The sequence below is a fragment of the Galeopterus variegatus genome, unplaced genomic scaffold, assembly GCF_000696425.1.
Source record: "Galeopterus variegatus unplaced genomic scaffold, G_variegatus-3.0.2 Scaffold7, whole genome shotgun sequence".
NCBI classification, from domain to species: Eukaryota; Metazoa; Chordata; class Mammalia; order Dermoptera; family Cynocephalidae; genus Galeopterus; species Galeopterus variegatus.
Window position 1 is genome coordinate 1,393,359 of NW_007726118.1, and position 23,058 is coordinate 1,416,416.

General features: G+C 47.0%; 1 protein-coding gene across 1 annotated transcript; it reads right to left on the bottom strand.

Annotated features, from left to right (window-relative positions):
- Positions 1–15,626: 15,626 nt before the first annotated feature.
- Positions 15,627–23,052, bottom strand: TRIB1 (tribbles pseudokinase 1). The gene is made up of 4 exons (XM_008580996.1): positions 23,005–23,052; positions 20,701–20,993; positions 16,596–18,148; positions 15,627–16,482 (listed from the first exon to the last, which is right to left on the bottom strand). Exons 2-3 carry the CDS (start codon positions 20,853–20,855, stop codon positions 17,683–17,685), a joined length of 621 nt encoding a protein of 206 aa, XP_008579218.1. The 5' UTR covers positions 20,856–20,993; positions 23,005–23,052; the 3' UTR covers positions 15,627–16,482; positions 16,596–17,682.
- Positions 23,053–23,058: the final 6 nt, after the last annotated feature.

Below are 23,058 nucleotides of genomic sequence, written 5' to 3' on the forward strand. Positions count from 1 at the left end.
AGGGTCAGGATGTTAGTGTTTAATGGGTACAGAGCTTCAGGTAAGGAAGATGAAAAAAAATTCTGGAGATGGACGGTGATGGCTGCACAATAATGGGACTGTACTTAATGCCACCGAATTGTACACTAAAAAATGAAAAAGATGGTAAGTTTTATGTGATATGTCTTTTTGTACCACAATTTTTTTTTTAAAGACCAAGTAAAGTGGTTTGCCAGGGGCATGTAGCAAGGCAGAGGAAGGGGCAGGCTTGGGATCTCAGTCCAGGGCTCTTTCGCCCGTACCACATGGCCTCTCACTGTGACTGGCTCCATCTCTGTGTCAACCTGCCCGTACTGCCTCCTCGTCCACAGTTCCCCCACCACCCCGGTGTGGAATATCTCCCCTGCCCAGCCCTAATCCTGCACAGTGGCGAGAACGTAGTGTTCTGTGTTACTGATTCCCTCATTGATTCATTCGGTAAATATTATTGGAACACCCACTATAGGTCAGGCACCCCACAAACAGAGTGCAGTCTCTGCTCTCCAGGGACTCTCAGGCTAGCAGCGATTTCAGTTCGCAAAGCATTGGAAAATGCGGATGAGCAGGAAACTGCAGGCACACAGAGGAGCAGGCACTGAGCTCTGCCTGGAGACATCAGGGAAGGCTTCTGGGTAGAGAGGAGATTTGACCTGAGCCTTGGAACATGAGTAGGAGTTTTCCAGGAGGGAAGGGGGAGTGAGTACATTCCACATAGAGGGAGCAATGTGTAGGGCATCACGGAGACAAGAGAGAAAAGATGGGCAAGGAATTCCGAGTCATAGAGGCCAGGCCAGATACCCAGGAAGGTGAGAAGTTTGCAGGGACCACATCATGCGGGACATGGTACATCAAGCTAGAGAGTCTAACTTTCTTCTTAGGGGCAATGGGAAGCCATTACTGGATTTAGAAGGGGAGTGGCATGATCAGATTTGCATTTTAGATTGGTAGAGAACAGCTCATAGGAAGACAAGGTCAGAGGCAAGAAGTTCGATGACAGGAACATCGCCAGAGTGTAGCAGCCCAAAAAAAAGGCCTGAGCCAGGGGATGGCAAGGGGGGTGAAGAGAGGGTCCACGGGAACACCCACGGCCTAGGACAGGGATTTTCATCTGTTTTATTCACTGTATATGCTTACTACCTGGCACATAGTGGTTCTCAGAAATATTTAAGCAACCACCAGATACTGGTTGGATGGTCCATACCAGAGATAACTAGGAAGCAGGGAAACAGGACTTAGTGGACAAGAATGTGAGGAATGATGGAAACGGAAGAACCTGAAATCACTGCCAGGTGTTTGTGCCGAGCAGCTCACTGGGCTGATGTCTGCGTCTCATTAAGAAAGGACAGCTGGAAACCTGAGAAGCGTTAGGCTTGATGGTGATGCTTTCAGCTTTGGACGCTCTGAGTCTGCAATGAAACAGCTGTCATCCAGGTGGAAGTGATGTGCACCCAGGAGGAGTTGGATTTACAGGTCCGGAGTGAGGGAGTATGATCTGGGCAGAGGTAGACACTTGAGAGGCCTGAGACCAAGGTGATGTTCGAAGCTGTAACAGCAGGTGGTCATGCAGAGAGGAGAGTCCCCTCAAACAAGAATGGTAGGCCTTACCTTTTTGGCCAAACTCCCTTTTTACCCTAGGGAAGAAGTAGGCCCCTGCCATCACCCTCTCCCAGGAAAGTCCTGGAGAAGGCCCCGCACGCACGCCAGCCCTGCAGATTTGGCCTCCCAGCCTCTGGCCATGCTCTTCTCTCCTCCACACAGGCTTTGTGCGCGGCTTCCTCCTTCCATCTGCCTGACCACGAGGCAGGGCGCTCCCTCCTCTGCCCTGGAACCACCGTCAGCCAGCCCAGCCCACGGGGGTCTGACCTCCAGAATTCTGATGGCATTTGCAGTGGAACCACAACTGCGACCTTTAAGGCTATACTGCCACTCGTGGTTTGAGCTCACATCATGTCTTCATCCGTCCCTGACTGGGCACCTACTGCACGCGAGACCGGAGCCTGTGGCTGGGCGAGTCCTCCCTCCTGCTGCCCAGCCCTGCTGCAGGCTGCCACCATCACTGCTGCAGGCTGCCACCATCACTGCTGCAGGCTGCCACCATCACTGCTGCAGGCTGCCACCATCACTGCTGCAGGCTGCCACCATCACTGCTGCAGGCTGCCACCATCACTGCTGCAGGCTGCCACCATCACTGCTGCAGGCTGCCACCATCACTGCTGCAGGCTGCCACCATCACTGCTGCAGGCTGCCACCATCACTGCTGCAGGCTGCCACCATCACTGCTGCAGGCTGCCACCATCACTGCTGCAGGCTGCCACCATCACTGCTGCAGGCTGCCACCATCACTGCTGCAGGCTGCCACCATCACTGCTGCAGGCTGCCACCATCACTGCTGCAGGCTGCCACCATCACTGCTGCAGGCTGCCACCATCACTGCTGCAGGCTGCCACCATCACTGCTGCAGGCTGCCACCATCACTGCTGCAGGCTGCCACCATCACTGCCCCCAGGGGAAGGATACCAACTGCCTGTCCCCTCTCCCAGCTACAATCTTGCCTCTTGTCATGCATTCCCCACTTCTACCTGAGTCATCTGCCTGCACACAGATCTGCTGACATCACTCCCTGCCCCAAAACCTTCCAGAGCTCACAAAGGCCACAGGACAAGGCCAGACTCCTCAGCTTGGCACACAAACTCTCTTTGAGCGGACCCCAACCTACCTTTTCAGTCTGACCCTCTGCTATGTGGTCCCCGCAAACATCACCTTCCTGGCTGACTTGACTTCCCCCTCTGTAGCCTGGGTTTAACCCCTGGCTCCATCATTTACCAGCTGTATGACCACAGGCCAGTTATTTAACCTCTCTGGGCCTCTATTTCTGACCTCAGTAGAATAAAGATAATAAGGATATTTACCTCCCAGGGCTGTTGTTAGCATTAAATGAGCTGGCATTTGCACAGCACAGTGGAGCTAGGTGAACAGTAATAGCTGGGCTTGCTACTCTAATTTTCCCACTGCTGAACTTTCGCTCAGGTTGTTGCCACCTCTCAGGATCCACTGCCCAAGGCCCCCTATCTGCAGAAGACAGACCCCTGTCCTTCAAGACCCGTCTCACATGCCACCTCCTCCACGAATGCTACCTAGACTCTTGGAGACCCTCTGTGCTGTCTGCGTTATCTCAGTACCATAGTCGTTTCTGTTCGCCCTTCCTCACACAGCCAGGGCCTGCTTAGACACTGCTCCTCATTCCCCTCCGTGACCCCACAGCCCCGAGCAGAGCTCTTGACACATAGTATGGCAACATGATTAGTGAACTTCACAGGCTCTGAAGCCTGACAGTCTTGAGTTCACCTCCTGGCTCTGACACTTACAGCTGTGCAACCGTGGGAAAGTTACTCTATGGTTTGAATGTGTGTCCCCTCCAAAGCTCATGTGGAACTTAGTCCCCACTACGGCATTTGAAAGGTGGGGCCTTTAAGAGGTGATTGGATCATGAGGACTTTGCGCTCTTAGATCAATACCTTAATGGGTTATCAGGGAGGAGACTGGGGACTTTATAAGGAGAGCGAGTGAGGACGTAGAAATGCTCTCTCCCAGCCCTCGCCTTGTGATTGCATCACTCAGAACTCTGTACGGAGCCCCCACCAAGAAGGAGGCCCTCGCCAGATGTGGCCCCTGGATCTTGGACTTCCCAGCATCCAAAACTGTAAGAAAGAAATTCTGTTTCTTTAAGAATTACCCAATTTCCGGGGCCGGCCCGTGGCTCACTCGGGAGAGTGCGGTGCTTATAACACCAAGGCCCCGGGTTCGGATCCAGAATCCAGAGTCTTTGCTTGAACAGCAGGACAATATAGTCTGACCCCTCTGAGTTTATCGCCTTTTGCTCTCCTGGCACAAGGGCTTCTTCCTGGAACCCACCAGCTGGTTCCCTCTCTGGAATTTGGTCCTCTTGTTCCTCTGCCCAAAACACTCTATTCCTGGGTATTCTCCTGGCTTGCTCCCTTTCGTCAGGCCTCTGCTCAAAGGTCAGCTCCTCGGGCAGACCTTCTCTGAATCCAAAATAGCCCTCCTGTCACTCTCTGTCGCCTTCTTTATTCTCCCCATTGCACTTATTATCTCTCTCTGCCTATTGCCTGTGTCAACCTCTAGGAAGCAAAAAGAGGGCAGCCATTGTCCCACTGCATGCTATATCCCCTAGTAAAAGCCACTTTATATCATTTGCTCATGAATATTTCTTGAATGAATACTTGTGATTTTCAGAGTTCTATTAGAGCTTAAAGCTTACTGTTTTTCATTTTAACACTTGACAATAGCAGCTTCATCAGGGGGAAATGAGGCAACGAACAAAGCTATGCTCAAGACTCAAAATCTTAAACAGTTTTAAATAAAAAGACATTTCTTGAATGAAAGAAGGCACTGAGAACCAAAAGATCAATGAAAAACTGCTGTGTTAAACAGCTGACACACCAAATGCAAAAATGTTTGGTGCAACATTAAAAAATAAAACCCTATTTCATACATAATTCGACAATTTTTTATGTGGTTATAGATCAAGATCAACAGTGACATTTATACAGTGCAGCATGGATATCTGTTGCTGGAAGGGAATTTAAATGCAATTTAGCTTGTCTTAAATGTGGCTCTCAAAGTGGAAATGAAACACAGTCTAAATAGAGATTTGTACCAGTGTGACTCTTTGTTTGCAACTTGAAGAAATTCATTAGTTTTATAGATGTGCTATTTTAATGCAATGTTTTTACTTTACCCCTAATCCTTTACTCTCAATTCTTAACAGCCATGCTCATAAACTTTCAAAAATTATATTTTAAATTAAACTGGAAATATCCATTTACATTATAATGTCAAGCATGAACTATTAGTATTAAGGAAATGGACTATAAACATTATGTTCCTCACAGCCTTAGTCCCTCTCCACCAGGCCCCTTGCCCAGCTGTGGCCCTTCTAGCTAAGAAACTTTAGTTATGCAACCTTTTAAAAACTGTCAAAGATGATTTTCATTCATAGTTTAAGCATGTATTTTTAGTTATGTTAGAATATTATACATATTTAATATTACAGCCATGGAACTATCATCTCTTTGTTATTCTTTAGAATTTGACTTTCTGTAAGTCTCGACTTTCTCTTGTCCTTTCAGTCAGGCTGGACCAACAGAGTATAGCTACATAAGTTAATAAACAAAATCACACTCTGAGAGTGACCAGACTATAACACAGTCATTCCTGAGACAATCAGCAACCTGGGAAATTAAATATTCTCTTTTTGTCTAGATTTTGTTTAAAACTGTCTTCTACTATACCTTTCATTATCCCTTTCAAATAACAGAACCAATCTCCCCTACCACTACTTCTCACACAAACTTTACAACATAAAGTCAACAACTTGAATCTTTCGCTGACTAGCGAGCTGCACAACACCAATTCAACCATCCCTGGATGAAAGATAAATAGAAAAACAGCCGGCCAAGCTGGATGCAGGGAGAGGACTCCACTAACCTTCTAGCTCATGGGAATGTTTTGAAGCTACAGATGATATTGGTGATACTTCTCATTTTTTTAGATGAAAAAAATTATATCACAAATCAATCAACACCTTAGTCAAATTTGTACCATAAGGGCCGGCCCGGTGGCGCACTGCTACAGTGCGCCGCTTGAGAGCGCGGTGGCGCTCCCGCCGAGGGTTCGGATCCCACATACAGACCGGTTCCCGCTCACTGGCTGAGCGAGGCGCGGGAGCAACACTGAGGGTTGCGATCCCGTTGCCGGTCCCGGTCCGGTGCGGGCACGACACTGAGGGTTGTGATCCGTTGCCGGACATGAAAAAAGACAAAAAGTAAAAAAAAAAATTGTACCATAAAGCTGTTAATAGTTGAACGCTACCATCACCATCATTTTTCTGAAAACGATCATCAGAATAGTATCTTACATAATCTTTTCAATGGTCCCATGGCTGGAGAGAAACTGAGACCACGCTGGTGAGTGAACAGTCTGGCAAGCAGGCAAAGCAGAACCTTTGAACATCAGCGCTCAACACTCCCACAGCAATCACCGCGTTCAACCGCTCATTCCCAAGATGCAGAAACCAAAACTCACAGAGGTCACCCTGTAGTACAGTTACTCCGACCATGCTGCTTTTCATATTTTATAACTATGTGGGCAGTGATATTAAGAAAGGACTTGCAGATAAGGTAGCAGGGCACAGCGGTTAAAAGTACAGATTTGGGGGCCGAGCCCGTGGCGCACTCAGGAGGGTGCAGCGCTGGGAGTGTGGCAGCGCTCCCGCCGCGGCTTCAGATCCTATATAGGGATGACCGGTGCGCTCACAGCACTCACTGGCTGAGCGCGGTGCGACCGGTCTCAAAAAGGACAAAAAAAAAAAAAAAAAAGTACAGATTTGGGGACCAAACTGACAGTTTCATCATTTGTAAAACTGGAGTTTACCTCATAAGGTGTTATGAGGATTAAATGAATTAATAAATAATGAAACACTTAAAATAGCTCCTGGCACATAAAAAGTGCTATAAAAATAATTAGTAAACTTCTTTTAGAAAGTTCTCTAGATTATTCTCTGGTAAACAGTATATATTCCTCATAGTGGTCTTTTAGAAAAAAATTTTTAAAAAATTTTTGCTTTAGAAAAAGATGTAAAATATTTGGAAAGTATAAAAGAAGCCAAAGACTCACCATCCAGAGATAATCATTACTAACTTTTCCTGGTAAACACCTACAGTCCACGCACCTGTACATTGAATATATATTATCCATTTGATAGATGGAATCATTCTATATGTATGAGTTTCCTAACAGTTTTATTCCATTTAACATCAGAGTGTTTTAATGCAATGAAGCTAAGAAATAGAAATATCTTCAAAAGGTAAATGAACTCTAGTACACCATTGCCTTCTTATCCCAAAAGTCTAGGGAGTTTAGGATTAATTATCTGATACACACAGGTACATAATCACTTGTGTCCAGAACCAGACAGAGCCAAACATGCAAATGAGTCCCCAATGACAGCCTTTAAAACAGAGCTGCCCTTGGCCTTCCTTTGGCCCTAGACCCTAGCAACAAGAGCTGGCTCAGAAGGCAGGGCGCCATATGAGCGTGCGTTTTCTTTCCAGAACTCAGTGACTGTTTGCCAATTAAAAAAGCAAAAGAAATTTGATGTAAAACATGGCCCACAACATCTCTGCGCTCTTTCTTCAGAATTTCACTGTCATGGGATGATTCATGGTGGTGAGGTTGGCACTAAGGGGTGTGGGCCGGGGGAACTTTGCTGCAGTGCACACAGTGCTGGCTAGGGCCAAAGGTCTTGCAGAGAGCAGGAGGAAGTGTCCTGATTCAATCATTGCATGAATATTCATATATATCACATGCTAAGCACAGCTCTAGGTACTGGGTGTCCAACAATAAGAAAAACATAAATGTGATCAATTTTACATTTATGGGATGGCTTGTATGAATTAGAAGTGTCCTGATTCAATCATTGCATGAATATTCATATATATCACATGCTAAGCACAGCTCTAGGTACTGGGTATCCAACAATAAGAAAAACATAAATGTGATCAATTTTACATTTATGGGATGGCTTGTATGAATTGAATGCTTACCATGTGCCAGGCACTATTCTCAAGGCTTTTCATGCATCATCTCATTTAATTCTCACCACAACCCTGTGAGACAACTACTGCCATTAGCCCCATTTTACAGACAAGGAAACTGAGGCCCAGAGAGATTAAATAACAAGCCCCAGATCGTATACTAGGAAGTGGCAGAGCTGGAATTTGAACCCAGAGACAGCTCTGGCCAACATGCTCTTCTGAAATCCTGCCCAGTTCATATCACCGGTCTACGAGCACACTAGGTGCATGTGAGCCCACCTGCGGAATGTAGGCTCTTCTGGCTGCCTCTCCACATTTAAACCAATCCCTTTAGCACTCAGGCCCTATGGGGTTGAGGCTCTGAGACTGGGCTCCAGGTGAAACTGGATCCTACCTGACTTTGAGCTGACACAAGTGGCCTTCTCTACCTGCAGCAAGGCCAAAAGGCTCTGCTCTGGCTGTGGAAGAATGTTCCATCTGGCCCAGGTGCCGAGTTTATTCTCGTCACCACTACGCCGCTTCGTCTGCCATTAAGATGACTGTGTCCAGCAGTTCTGCTGGTGTTCCTAACTTGACACGGTGAAACTAATACATCTGCAACCAGAATGTCAGCACCAAATTAGGAAGCAGAGTGGGGACGCAGCCAGATGAATGCTGAGTAAGAGCAGAAAGCACAAGCTCTGCCACCAGGAGGGTGCGGAGACAGCTGGGAGGTCATTTACACCCAGGCCACCCCTTTTGCTAATGTGGAAGCCGAGGTCCAGAGAGAGGAGGTGGCTTGCCTAGGATCATCTCGGCTGTGTTCTCAGTCTCCTAAAATTGCCTCCAAGTTTCAGAGGAAGGTGATAGGACTGAAGGCAGTGAGATCCAAGTCCACACCAGCCCCACACTGTACAGCTGTGTGACCTTGAGCAAGTCACTTGACACCCAAACCTTGGTTCCCCATCTGCACAATAGAGATAATGTCCCTCGGAGAGTCTGTAAGGATTCCAAGAGATAATTTACTCAACGAACCCTATGCCGAGCAGCTACTCAGTAACACCATTTCCTCTCTGCTCCCTTCCTCCTGAATTTACCCAATATATACCCATTTTCAGGAATTAGCTCATCTGCACTGAGAATTAACAGGTCTCTGGTTGGAAATGGGTTTCAACCCTGGACTGCTCTAACTGTGGTTCACGCAGGAATTAGTTGGAAATAGAGAGTGTCAGGCCCTACCCCAGCCCTGATGAACAGAATCTGCATCTTAACAAGATCCCCCAACCCCACTGGTATTTAGCACATTTTTAATGGTTCGACTTGTTGATTTTGACCTTCTTTGACCCCAGTTCCTGACAGCCAACCTTCACTGAGCATATCATACATGTCGGGCATGTGGGAAATATTTTACAGGCATGATCTTACTTGAACTGCACAACCATCTCAGGAGATGGGAATTCTTACTACCAGTTTCACAGATAAAGTGATGGAGGGTGGGTTAATTCCCTCAGCAGATAAGTACTAGAGTCGCACTTCACACTGCAGGCTTTTGTGACCCCAGGCCTCTCCCTTAACCACGTTGCCACTCTTCTGGCTGCAACTAAGCTACCCCTGTCTCAGCAGAAACTGGTGACGCATTGATTTTCTTAACCCCTGCTCTCCAAGGGGAGTTTCTGAGACACTGGACGTGCTGGTGGCTGGACAAGGTCAGAGAAGCCATATTTCTCTCTGCTCCCCTGAACTGACTTAAGATGAAGCTCAGCAGGCCCCCAGGCAGCAGGTGCCAGGGAGGCTGAGCACCCTGGCTTGGTGGTCCCTGGGCACTGCTCTGCTCCCTGCCGCTGGCCCTCCCTTCCAAGCCATCCCCCGAGAGCAGTCAATACTCTGGCCCCTAAAGCCTGCAAACCAGAGGGCAAAGAGCAGGGGAGACAAAGGAGGGAGGGGAAAATACATAACAATGACAACAGGAACACTCATCCCTGACTGCGGTCCTAGACTGAGCTCCCCTTCCAAACCAGACCCATTGTGTGGTTTATCACCCATCCCGCCTGCAGCCTTGCAGCCCTGCAAACACTCATGATGATGTTCCCATTTTGTGGATGAGAAAATTATGGCTCAGAGAGGTGTTGCAACTGGCTGAAGGTCACCGAGCAAATAAGGATATAGGTTGGGATTCAAACCCATGTCTGACTTCCCAGCCTGGGTTCTTTCGACTTCCAAGGGATTTGTCCGAATCTCAAGCCTGCTGTGTGGCCCTTGAACTCCACATTACTTCATGTAATCCTCATAGCCACAGCCACATGGGGTAGGTGTTATTACTGCCATTTCAGTTATTATTGTACCTGAGGCACGGAGAGGTCCTGTGACTTTTCTGGGTCCCACAGCTAGTTAGCAACAGAGCTGGGATTTGATACCAATTCTCTCGAACACTAAAGTTCAAGATCTTTCCTTTGTACTGCCAGCTCCTCGAGGTGTTGATATTTTCTGCCAACAGAGATAAGGGCCTCCACACAGATAGACTGATATGGTAGGACTTTAATTGTGGGAATATAATACAAAAGGTGAGCATGTGACAAAACGGGGCAGCAGGTCCCATGTGAAGAGAATACCCTTTAGAGTGAGACTCCCCACGTTCAGATCCCATTTATCAGCTGTGTGACCTTGAGCAAGTTACTTAAACTCCCTGGGATTTCATGCGCTCCCCTGTAAAATGGGGCAAATGAGAATATCTTCCTCCAAGAGCTGTTGTGAGAATTAAAGGAGCGCACTTGAGAGTGCTTGGCAGTGCTGGGCAGATGGCAGGCACGCGGTGCATGTGGGTTCTTGTCATCGCTGCTAATCCAATTGTCTCTTTTCTGTGCTCCTGATAGGCACAGGCTGTGCAGCAGGGTGTGTAAGACAGTGGCGGGGGCTGCCTGTGAAATGTCATCCACAAATGCACTGCCCCTGTGCAGGAGTGGAAACGGTGCTAATCAGCAGGAACTCAGAAACCAACTCCAACTCCAGTTATTGAGAAAGAAAATTGTAAATACAAAATGAGCTGTATGTGCCCATTTTCTGTCGCTTAAAAAGAATACCTGAAACTGGGTAATTTATAAGAAAACAAAATGTATTTCTTACAGTTAGAAAGGCTGGGAAGTCCAAGGTCAAGGAGCACATCTGGGGAGGGCCTAGTTCCTGGTGGGGACTGTGCAGAGTCCCGAGGCGGTGGAGGGTTGCGTGTTAACATGCTCACTTGCTCTCCTTATAAAGTCACCAGTGCCACTTCCGGGATAACCCACTCATCCATTAACTCACTAATCCATTAATCCATGAATGAATTAATCTATTCATGAGGGGATAGCCTTCAAGATCCAATCGCCACCCCAAGACCCCACTCCTCAACCCTGTCACATTGGAGATCAAGCTTCCACATGAGCTTTGGAGGGGACAAACATCTAGACCATCGCACGAGCGCTGACTGCAAATTGGCTGCTTTTTCCTCTCTGAGGCTCGGCTCCCCATCTGTAAAATGGGGGAGTGTGGACTAACCTGTGTCCTGCCCCACGAGGGTTGCAGCACCTGGCCCACCACAGAGACCGGAGCATGGAGCCCTCTGGCGAGCCCAGAGAGCAGGTTCTATGGCATCTTCACCTCCCAGAGACCACACAACCTCTTGAACTGGAGCTTGGATGAGAAATCTGTTTGGAGTGTACTTGAGCCCTAAACCCCAAATCCCTTCCTCTTCAAACCAAAGCCAAGCCTTGCTGGCAGGGGCATTTTCCCCCATACTTCGGCCGCCTTCTAGCTAATGAGGTATGGAATTAAAATTCCCCAGTACACGGCAGAGCCCTTGGGCTGGCTCACCAGCTGCAGCTGACCAGCAGTGGTGACTAGATGAAAGAAGCTGATGGAGACACTCCTGTGGTCACTGATTCAAAAGGTCAGACCCATGGGCTGATTTTTCAGAATGCCATGTCCTGTGTCAAGCTAAGTCTCTGACACATTCCACAGAAGTGCCACACACACTCACCTCATTTGGCCCTAGACAGACTCTAGAAGGTCAGTCACAACTCACCGGCCAGCACCCAGGAGGCTGGAGCTTCAGAGGAGGGCCTAGGCATGCTGGGTCGGGCGCGGCTTTGCTTCCCGGATCTTAGCCTTAGTTTTCCTTGGCAGGAAATGGGAAAAGTGTGGACTAAATCTTTTTTTAAAATAAACTTTTTGTTTTGGAATAATTTTAGATTTACAGAAAAGTTGCAAAAACAGTACAGAGAGTTTTCAAATATCCCTCACTCAGTTTCTTCTGATGCTGTCCTTTTTCATTACCATGGTACATTTGTCACAGCTAAGAAATCTACATTGGTACGTTATTATTACACTCCAGACTTTATTCGGACTTACTCATTTCTCCACTAATGTCCTTTTTCTATTCCAGGATATCACACTGCCTTTAGGATTTAATTGTTTATAAAATCCCCTCCCAGCTCTAAAAGCAGAGGAGCAGTAAGCCTTCATGTTAAGGGCTCTGGGTGTGTGAATTAGCAAATGACCGTTGTGCTGTGTGATGTTGGGCAAACCTCTTACCCTTTCTGAGCCTCAGTCTCTTCAGCTACAGTAGGAAGACAGTAACAGCACTGCCTCAGGAAGGGGCTGTGATGTACTCATTTGCTAACAACTCATGTGAAGCACTTAGCATGACTCTTGGTACATCATGAGCAATACCTTGATGAATCTCAACTGGTAGAAATCACAGACCAAAACCAGGACTGACCCAGCATACGGTACGCTTCTTCGCAAAAAGAAAAAAAAATCTCCCAGCAAAATGGCTGCTCCGAAAAAAAGACATCCCATTGCAGATCTAGCACATCACACCCAATGTGGAAAGCACAGGACAGAAAAGGACAAAGATCTAAAGTCTCGGAGCACCACCACCACCACCCCTCCTCCCATTCATTAGCTGTGTACCCTTGGACAAACTCTTCAGCCTACAGGTCTCAGTACCAGCATCTGGTAAATGGGAACAAACCATCCAGTTAACAGGGTTGCTGAAAAGATAAAATGAGACATGTACTGTAAAACATTTAACAAGATTAGGGTGTAATACCTGGCTGTTTCTTTCTTTTTCCTACCTCTTCTAGGAACCACTAAGTCATTGACTGCAATGGAGATCATTAAAGAATTAATTGAAACCTGATGTGGGCAGTTCCCAGGGGTCGGTAATGGGATCCTGGGGCTCTTTTGGGGGGGGCGGGGGGGCAGTGAGAGGTGAGGGTGATGGCTGACTAATGGTTAACCACTTGCCCTACTTTTTCCAGTCAAAGCCATGTTGAAAAGCCAATTCCATAATCTCCATTGCTACAATGCCTTTCCTCATCCAGAATGAAATTAGGCAAGGAACCCAATCATGTTGCCTGTGCCTAGTTTTAAAAGGAAGCACAGAGCTATTTCCATAGCCACTCTGGCAAAGATTCTACAGAGGCTCTTTTCACAGAATCACAGAATAGCAGCTGAAGGGACCGAAGAAATCAAATGGTACCACTCCTGTTTAAGGATGACCGAGTGAGAACCAGGCAGCCTGCTTCATCAAGGTCATACAGCAAAATATCTTCAGAGCTAGAAGGAGACCCAGCTCACAGGATTTCCACTCCTGTGCTCTTGGCTCTTTGACTTGGAGGCCCATTTCTGAGTTGCTAGAGGATATCCATCCATCCATCCATCCACCCACCCACTCACCCACCCACCCATCCATCCATCATCCATCCATCCATCCACACATCCATCTGCCTACCCACCCATCTGTCTATCCATGATGGCATTTGACACTTTCCTTGTTGTAGGCACTCTGCTGGGTGCAGAGGAGCCAGGGGAAGAACAAGACGGTCACAGTCCCTGACCTCATGGAACTTTCCATCCAGTAAGCTAGGACCGAGTCTTGGTCATCTGTTTCCCAAGGGTCGACCACAGTGTCTGGCACGTGGTGGGTGCACAGTAAATGTTTGTTGAATGAATAATGGATCTCTCATCTTTGTTAATGCTTCTACCTTCATGACTGATGTACTGGGTCATTTTGAAGATGTTAATAGAGCTAAAGACTCAGTACTTGTATTTGTCTTGAACCACCTTTTCTCATCATTATTCTTACCAGAAGACTCTGTGGCAGTGTGCAGACATAATAATGACATTAGGCATGGAGTCCAAAGACTCAAGTTTATATCCCAGCTCTGAGCTGCTTACATCTGAGTGTCTACTGAAAGACACTTGAGCCTCAATCTTCTCAACTATAAAGTGGGGAAATATTTGACTTGCCTATTTCACTCAACTGTTGTGAATACAAAAAGGGAGAGAGACAGACAGAGGGAGAAAGAAACTTCCAGAAAGCATGATATAAATAAAGGGTTATTGAGATGTTACTTGAATAATGTATTCAAATGACAAATACGTTGAGCACACAAGGCAAAATAAAAGTGATCAGCTTTTCAGCACACTCTCATTCTGACCTTCTATCATTTAACTGGTTGCAATTGCCCCAGATTTGTTCCAACCTTAGAAGAGATTAAATTTATGGATTTGTGGCATCACATGTCATGCCAGCCAATCCTGACCCACATTTCTCTCCATTTGGTGCATGTAACAACAGTACAAAGGGGTGTTGTAACCTTAATTGCTTGCAAAGTATTTTGAAATCCTTAGATTAAAAGCTCGGTGAGTCCAAAGTATTAGCATTCTGTATGCCCAAGGAGTTATGCTGAGCTGTGTCTGGGTTCATTGGAGCGGGGAGACACAACGGTGTGTGTTCTGATGCCTGCCTGCTCCAAGAGCTTTGGGGTTTGAGGTCCTATTCATGGGATGGCCCTAGACAAATACCCAGCTTCCTAGTTTCTAAGCTACTCAGGCATTTGGCCATTTCGTACATTGCTTCTGATGTGCTTTTTCCATCTCTTTTAAGTTCCTGGGTCACAAGGCCCAAGTTGTACTAACTTCAGTGTCATGGGTCTGCTTTCCTGGGTGATCTCAGCCTGAGTCCTAGAACAGGGCAATTGAGTCATCTGTCACTTCTGTAACACCTCTTCATATAAGCCCAGAGTTGATAAGTTAGTCCTTTTCATAAATTTTGCAGTTTAGAGTTAAAATTCTGTTGGTGGTTACCTTTGGAGGGGGTGCTAGACAGGGACTGAAAGGGGCAGAAGGGGGGTCCTAAGGTCCTGTCACTGTTTTACTTTCTAGATCTGACTGCTGGTTACGCCAGTGTGCTCAACTTGTGAAAATTCACTGAGCTACACACCTGTATGTGCACTTTTCTGCATATTTGTTGCACTTTATAAAGTATTTTTAAAAATCAGTCTGGACACTAATTTACTTCATTTAGAATAGATTCTGAAGTAGTAGAAAGGCTATAAACCTAATTAAATCAAAATCCTTTTTCTTTTTCTACCTTTTGTGATTCAAATCAATGTCACCTTAGATTTTCCTCCCTTCAATTTCCATTTTTACACTTAAAGAAAAAAAAAAGGAAATGCCTCAATTAGCTGTTTTAACTAGGTCTAATGTAGGAGGGGTTGGTTCTCAACAGGAAGTGCCAGGATACTTCAGGGAACTATGTGAACCTCTGTAACGATAACAAAATTCTGTTGAGTTCACAAGTGACACCATTCTGAGGAGTGTCCACAGCTTTTGTCAAATTCTCAAGGGTCCCTGACTCCAAAAAGACTAAAAGCCAGAAGGATTCTCACAACTCAAGGTTTACCTATCTATGGTCCTTTTCAAATGTTTCTCAACTCTAAATTCAACTTGTAGCACCCACCAACCTGCTTTCACCAAATGGAGTACACCCATCAGAATGAATCTGCCACTTCAATGAAAAAAGGCTTATGGGTTTCAAGTCCGTGTACGTCACACACAATAATCATCTGCCTACTTTTCCATCCACCCCTCGCCCCCCAAACTGGAAGCCCTGAGGCCAGAGATCTTTGCATCCCCAGCATGGAACTGCAAAAGACAAAGGAAAATTGGATTCAAAAGAAATTCACCATGCCTATTTATGAAACCAGATTTATTAAAATTTCTCTACAAGTCAGAAACAGCCGTCTCACTGTTCACATATGTACACATGTACAGGAAGGATCTAGTGTTTCTAGCTTTCCTGGCAGCAGCCCCTGCCAGCCCAGAGTCCTTAGCCGGATCACGTATCACAGATACAACAGTCGAGCAACCACGACAGCGTTAGTGCGACAGAGATCTCTGTCCCCCCCTCCTTTCCAAGTCCCATGATTCTGTCAAGGTAATATTGCCAATAATCATTCACATTTCACGTGGTCTTAGACACGCAGGTTATTCAGACAGACACAGACAACAAAACAAGCCTCAGAGCCAAAACGACAAAAAAAAATCAGACATCTGTATAAAAGGTAAAATATATGTACAAAGTACACAGTACGTGAGGTATACACAGCATTCTCACAATGCATGTTAGCAGTTTGCCTAGGCGTAGCCCTTGAAGATGACTGCCCATTTTTGTGTGATTTCTCAGAATGCAGTATGTTTTGTTTACCCGTTTAACCACCTGATTTCAGTACTGTCCATGACAGTTACTGATATTTCATCTGTAATTGTTTTTTTAATGCAAGTTGAAGTTTCTCCATTAAGCCTGTCTTTTGTAGAGCGTGAGTTCCCATCTCTGGAAGCATTCAAACAGATGCTGGGTTCTCACTTAGAAAACAAGCTGCTGAAGGGGGTTCCCTGTGTTGGGAGGTGGCAGAAAGAACAAAGAGGTTGGACTGGATGATTTTTAAAGTCCCTTCCAACTTTAAAGATTTGGGGCTTGCTATTTCACTCCAGAAGCCGATTACACAGATGTGTTCATAAACCACAGCACATTTGAAATATGAACCACCCATCATGCAAAACTGCATTCCAACTTTAAAGATTTGGGGCTTGCTATTTCACTCCAGAAGCTGATTATACAGATGTGTTCATAAACCACAGCACATTTGAAATATGAACCACCCATCATGCAAAACTGCAGACACACACACAATGTTACAGGCAGTCCATACTCGTGAGGGGTTAGAGTGTAATTCTGGAAGTTAGCCTGAGAATCTTCTAAGACTACCCAAAATTCACTTTCTTCAAAGTAAAAAGATGATTAACATTTGCTGTTGGGAGACGGGGGTAGGGAGTCTCCTCATCTTTCTCCTCCTAGACAAAATGTCCCACCCTGAGATGGTCTTGGAAAAAAAATAAAAGATAAGTGCTAGCATATTTGGGGCGAACCTAAAAGCTAATAGTTTCCAAGTGCTCAAATTATTTTTAAAAATCTCTCTGTCTGAGCTCAGAGTTCTGAATTAGCCATGAGTTCAAATCTTTTGTGATACTCTTCCACGGTTAGCTGGTAGGTGCTTTTACAACTAAAAGGGGAAAGTTTCAAGGTCAAGGAGAAGGCATTAGTGCATAGGAGGTCTTGGCAGGAAATGGAGGAGAGTCTGGGTTCATGGTTCAGGCAAGCTCCTGAGTTCCTAAAACAGTCTGCTCCAAAAACAGAGCAGAGTCATTGGTAAATGTGAGTGTGAAGAAAACATGAGTGTTAAAACAAACCAAAATAAAGAATTTTCTGATCAGAGAAGCTGTGGTAGCAAGTCCAGCTACCAAAACGGAGTTCAAAGATGGCAGGTTTATTGGCCCAAATTATTTGTCACCTTGTTAAAATACGGTTATTGCCCAAAATGCCATTGTGAAATTTGCTTCCTCTACAATTCCGATGTTCAAGTTCATTATGCTTAACCACGTGGTGTAGTACGTCCATACTCTTTGTCACCTATAAAAGATGTGGAATCCCCCAAATCTGACAAAGGGATAGTTGCCAAGGGTTCATTAAGAAGGGAAACAAGTTTGCAGGGCAGCCAATCAGAGTGTATGCTGCTCAGATCAATAGTCACTCATCTCCACGAACAACAGGAGACACCATGTTGAGTTCAGCCACTACAATGTGACGTAGTCATTTATCTGGTTGGCACCACGCCAAAAGGCCTGTCCATCTTTAGAAATGGAAATGCCATGTGTGAGAATTATGAGGTTTCTGAGGTTTTTGGGATTAGCAGAAGAAGGAACTAATGTCACTGTCCTCCTGGTACTCTGGAACAATCTGATCTGAAGTTCCTATTTCTGAGTCGACATATCCAGGTTCCAAGACAGACTCAAACCAGGGATGGAGTAAGATCTCGGGAGCAGTGAGTCTCTCCAAAGGCTCCCGTCTCAGGAGGCTTCGAATGAGGCACCTTGCTTTCGGGGAAATATGGTCGGGAATGCAGAACTGTCCACGTCGGATTTTGGAGAAAAGGGCACTGGGGTCTGAGTCATGGAAGGGGTACCGTCCAACCAAAAGGGTGTAGAGCATCACCCCGAGGCTCCAAACATCCGCAGCCTTTCCAGAGTAGGTCCCTGTGGTGTTGAGAATCTCGGGGCTCACGTAGGCTGGGCAGCCGTGTTTGTCTGACAAAGCATCATCTTCTCCCTTGATTATGTGTGTGTCTTCTAGACTTTCCAGTCTGAGCTGGGTTCTGCAGAAGAGAAGAACCAGCCATTATTTCCAGACCAGCTGCTATGAAAAACAAGGCCTTCCCAATAACATCACCCACAGGCACTAACAGCAAAGGCCCAAGGAATGCCATTTACCCCTTCATCCAGTAAGCAGTGCCCTGCAACCACCCAGGACTCGTGATTTCATAAACCAGTACAAACTGCAATAAATGTTTTCAAAGTATCAAGACAGCACCCAGGGTGGAGGGTATGATGCAAAGCCCCAAATAGTATTCATGATGCTAGAGCTTACAAGAGATATCCTAATAGGGGTTACACAATTTACAAAGTTCCCATTGCAGAATTGGGAGCTTGTCTCAGGGGAATGCTGATATTTCTACAAGCTATCAGGAAAGAGCAGTATATCTTACTTCTTCAGGGAGGGCCTGAGCATCCTACAAGCCGATCTTTTATCCTGCCACAGACTGCCAGAGCTACTTAGACTCACACTTTGCATAACAGAACACAGAGCCCAAAGTCAGTCCTATTACACACAGGTTGTCTTTCTTCAGGGAGGGCCTGAGCATCCTACAAGCCGATCTTTTATCCTGCCACAGACTGCCAGAGCTACTTGGACTCACACTTTGCATAACAGAACACAGAGCCCAAAGTCAGTCCTATTACACACAGGTTGTCAGCACTGCTGCCCACATTGATATACACACACAGAGGGAAATTTGTCCACCTGAGCCCAGGCCATGACAACTATGATGGGAAAGTTGCAAGGAATGTTAATTACATTTATTGGGGTGTTTAATTGCAAAGAACACTTAGCCTGGATGGAGAGGTTATGTGAGCAAACAAATGTGGCTGGTGGACTTAGATGCAGGGCCCCTAAAACTCCTACAAAGGCACACACGACCTCCCCTAGGATGGCACTTCAACACACAAGCATATTGATTCTACATGGGCTCTGTTCAAGTAACAACTAAAATCTGAAAAATCTTTAGTCAAAGCCCCAGTTATGAAGCTGCAGGTGCCTTCTGATTTAGAACTAGCCACCCAAGTCTCCTGGATTCCCCAAAGCCCAAAGCCACGTGGGGAACATCTAATATCCGGTGGCAGCCTGCCTCTCCCTGCTTCTCTGAAATGGCCCTGTTTCAGTAAGTCACTTGTTGTGTCGTTAAATGCAAACATTTGGTACTGGCTGATGGGTCAATTCCTTTTCCTCTCAAAGGTCTGGTATTTTTTTTTTTTTTTCTTCCTGCCTTCCTGTTCCCTGGAGTGTAGTATACATGTGCTAACTTCGGTATGTCCTCAGCGTGACCTCCTGTCGTTATGTAAAATACCCATTGGTTCTGTAAACGGAAAATATGACTCAACCCACACTGTCTTGCCCCTGATTGGCTGTTGTAGTACTAAAACCCTGCACCTGTGCTGGTTACCCGAATAGCGTCAGCCTGCCTGCCATTGCTTAACCCCCAGGTTGCCAAATGCCATGCCCATGACATTCGCCTGTGCAATGCAGATTTCAACAGCTAGTAAGGTGTGTAAGGCATGTTTCAGAAAATGCATCACAATAGCAAAGGGGCATCTTCCAGGAATTGGAAACTTCTTCATTGCAAAGAGTTTGCTTTTCTTTGCTAATCAGTATGTTCCAATAATTATTGCAAGGTCAGATACAAAGTCATGCTTTATGGGAACTCCGCTCTGTACTTTTTTGTATGCTCTGGAGTTAAAGATAAAAATGCACAGGTGGGGTAAGCCCTGTGTGAATAGCTACGGCAAAATAACTCACTCCCACCTCTACAATCCTACAGTGTTATTTTGCTCTTATTCTTTCCATGAGGACTGTAGTCTACCTCTTAAAACCAGGTATGATCTAAGTCCTGCAGCTTCCTGAATTCTCTTGTCTGAAACCTCAATTTTGAATCTCAATGCCTCATTATTCTCTTATCAAGCTCATCTTGTTCTTTATGAGGTAAGCCATGATCTATATTTAGCAATCAATTCTAGCCAACTTTCATTTATTATTCATTGTGGCTATTTTCTGAAGGATGCATCGAAACAACATGTCTAAAAAATCACCAGAGAATAAAGAAAAGAAAGCATGGGGGACACAGCCTGAGAGGGAACAGGAATGCACTGTGAAAGAGAGAGGCAGAATTTTGCAAATATGACAATCTAGCTCTATGATACCTGCTAAGTATAAAAACAACACTTGATCAGCAAGGATTTGAAAACTTCCTCTAGGAGTCAAACTCGTGAAGGACAGGCTGATATTCGTACCCCAGAAGACTGACCTTTCTGACAACAATGGGAAATAAACCTGATCCTGGAGTAGAAGTGGGAAGGGCACCCTGTACATGTGATATCCCACAGAGGCACCAAGGTGTCCTCAGGCCCCATCCAAGAAAGTACAGAATAAACCAACCTTGGCAATGACTCCTCAGGAGCAGGACTTCTAAATACTAAATCTAGGGTAACTGAACCCTTGGTTTTGTTTTGCACCAAAACACTGCACCTAACCTGACAACCTGCACCTTTGTTTCAGTTCCAAAAGGCCACAGGAGGAACTGTGACCGCCGCTCACCTCTCCTCCGTGGAGAAGACGAATTTCCTAAGCTTCAGGTCCCCTAACACGATGGCCGACTGATGGCAGTGGGCAACAGCAGAGACGATCTGCTTGAAGAGCCGGGCAGCCTCCTCTTCCCTCAGCCTCTTCCGGCTTCGCACATAGGAGTGCATGTCCCCAAAGTCCTTCTCAAAGAAGACATAGGCCTTGGTTTCCCCGAGGATCACTTCCACGATGCCAGTAATGTTTCTGTGTGATGGCAGCTGGATGTAAGGCCGGATTTTGTCCTGGTAGTGTTTAATGGGAAACACCTGCAGAGAGAAGTTGGCCCGTTTAGGGGGATAGAAAAGCAAAGGCTGCCTCCCAAGTCCCTTAAGGAGCTGGGCTAAAGTTCTTAGTCTTTGGGCTTTGGATGACAGTAAGTTCCATTCATTCATTCCACAGTATGCAGCCCCAGCTCTTCCTAACACCTAGGGCTCTGGGCTAGCAAACAACCAAAGGGTTACCCCCTTTCATACAGATGATTTGAAAGAACTGTCTTCTGTACACGTTCCCGTCTTCCACGGGACCATCACGTCCAGGGAGCTAAGCCCCAAAGCCCCCACCCTCTGAGGCCCTTCCTTGTTTGCAGACAATGCTGGTGAGTGGCTGATAGAAAGCACCCCCTGGCATCTCCAGGAACTGAAAAGCAGCCCCCGGAAATGCATGTGTCTCCTGCAGATCCAAAGTGCTCAGCACAGAGAGAACACAGAATGTGGTGATTCTGCAGCCTCCAAGGGGAAGCAGGGGCTGGAGAACACTCAGAGCTGTCATTAGTCAGAAGGAACAGATGACTTGGAGGGAGAGACTGTGACAACGCAGCCTTAAGCAACCTGCCTACAGCCTGACTCAAGTGGAAGCAGCCTTGAGTTACAGTTCTCACAGGAGGGGGTATGGGATCCTCCAATGGTTTCTTTCATTTTGTTTGTTTATCCCCCCTCCCACCTTACCCCACCTCATCCCCAGGAATGGGCAGCATCTCCTCTAAGAAGCTGGCTGGTCTCTTTAAGGGCCTTTTGTTTAGTCGGGTTACTCATATCCTAGACTCAACTGGAAACGGTGACACACGGGCTGTCACCATCTGGATTCAGCTATTATCTGCTCAGAGGAACTGGAAGGGGTTGCACAATGGCCAGACCCACCCCACCTCTGAGGCCTGGCTGCTCCGGCACCAGCTAGAAAAATCCCTCCGCTGCCCCCTCCTCCCACCTCGCCCCACCCCACCCCACACACATACTTTTCCCAAAACAGCTCTTAGCCCCAGTCATCGAGAAGAAAAGATTTTTTTCCCTTTAAACTGGGCTTGATCGTGCATCTTAAGTTTCATTAGAGTAGGACAGTAGATGGCAGCAGCAGCCCCAGGAAGGGGGGGTTAGGGCGGGGGGCAGGTGAGCTGCGGAAAACCCAAGAGCGACTTTAACTAAGGTGCCTCTATCTTCCAGGTGAAAAGCAGCAGCCCGGGGGGTTCTCCAGGGTGCCTGAGAGGGGGGTGTCAGGCTCGCCAAGAGTACACTGTGGGACCGTTCTGCGTCTATGGGCGCTGGAGGACGACCCGGCGTATCCTGCTTCTAGGAGGTGTATCTCCTCCGGGATCCCTTATGTCCTACAGAAAATCGCTGGCCGGAAAGTAAAGTGAATGGAAGCGGGGGTTTCTAGCCAGTGTGGACTTTCCAACATTTTTCCTCCGGGCAAATTCCCTCGCCTCGGCTAAAAGACTCCGTCAGACTGCTCCCTTGGGAGGGCGGGGTTCTCGTCCTAGCGCGGGTTCAAGTCGGAATCCCCGAGGCAGGAGCCGGGCACGGTGTTCCCACCCTCTTACCACCTACAGCGGAGCCCGGGTGCTGTGAGGCGCCGGCAGAGAGCTGCCGGCTGCTCCATGCTCCAAGGAGGCACCCGCTGCACGGCGTCCTTCCAGGACGGGGGCTGGGGGGTGGAGGAGAAGAAGGGGAATGGCATGGCCCTGGAATCCATTTCAATTCCACAACTTATATGGAACGCCACGCGCTAAACTGAGCGTACGGAGAGGAATCCTGTAAAAACAAGCGGACGCTGCACTTCCTCTCGACCTCCGAGCCCCGACTATACCACCCCGCAGGAAACCCCTCAGTCCCCAAAAGTGTAAACCTGGTCAAATGCCGCCTTATCAGACGCAGCTCACTCATCCGCCCTGTCCCAAGCCCAAGCGCTGGCGGCACCCGGGCGCGGCGGGCCGGACCCGAGCACCTCTGCCCGCCACGCGTTCCGCGTCCCGACCCCGCCGGGTTCCGGCCCCAGGGCGCTTACCTTGCAGCGCAGCTCGCGGCCGGTGTGGATGCACAGCGCCCGGGACACATGCTC

Coding starts and splice junctions, on each gene's coding strand:
- TRIB1 (XM_008580996.1), bottom strand. CDS start 20,855: ATGCACTCCTATGTGCGAAGCCGGAAGAGGCTGAGGGAAGAGGAGGCT. Junction 18,149..20,700: donor GTCTTCTCCACGGAGGAGAG/GTGAGCGGCGGT, acceptor TCTCTTCTGCAG/AACCCAGCTCAGACTGGAAA.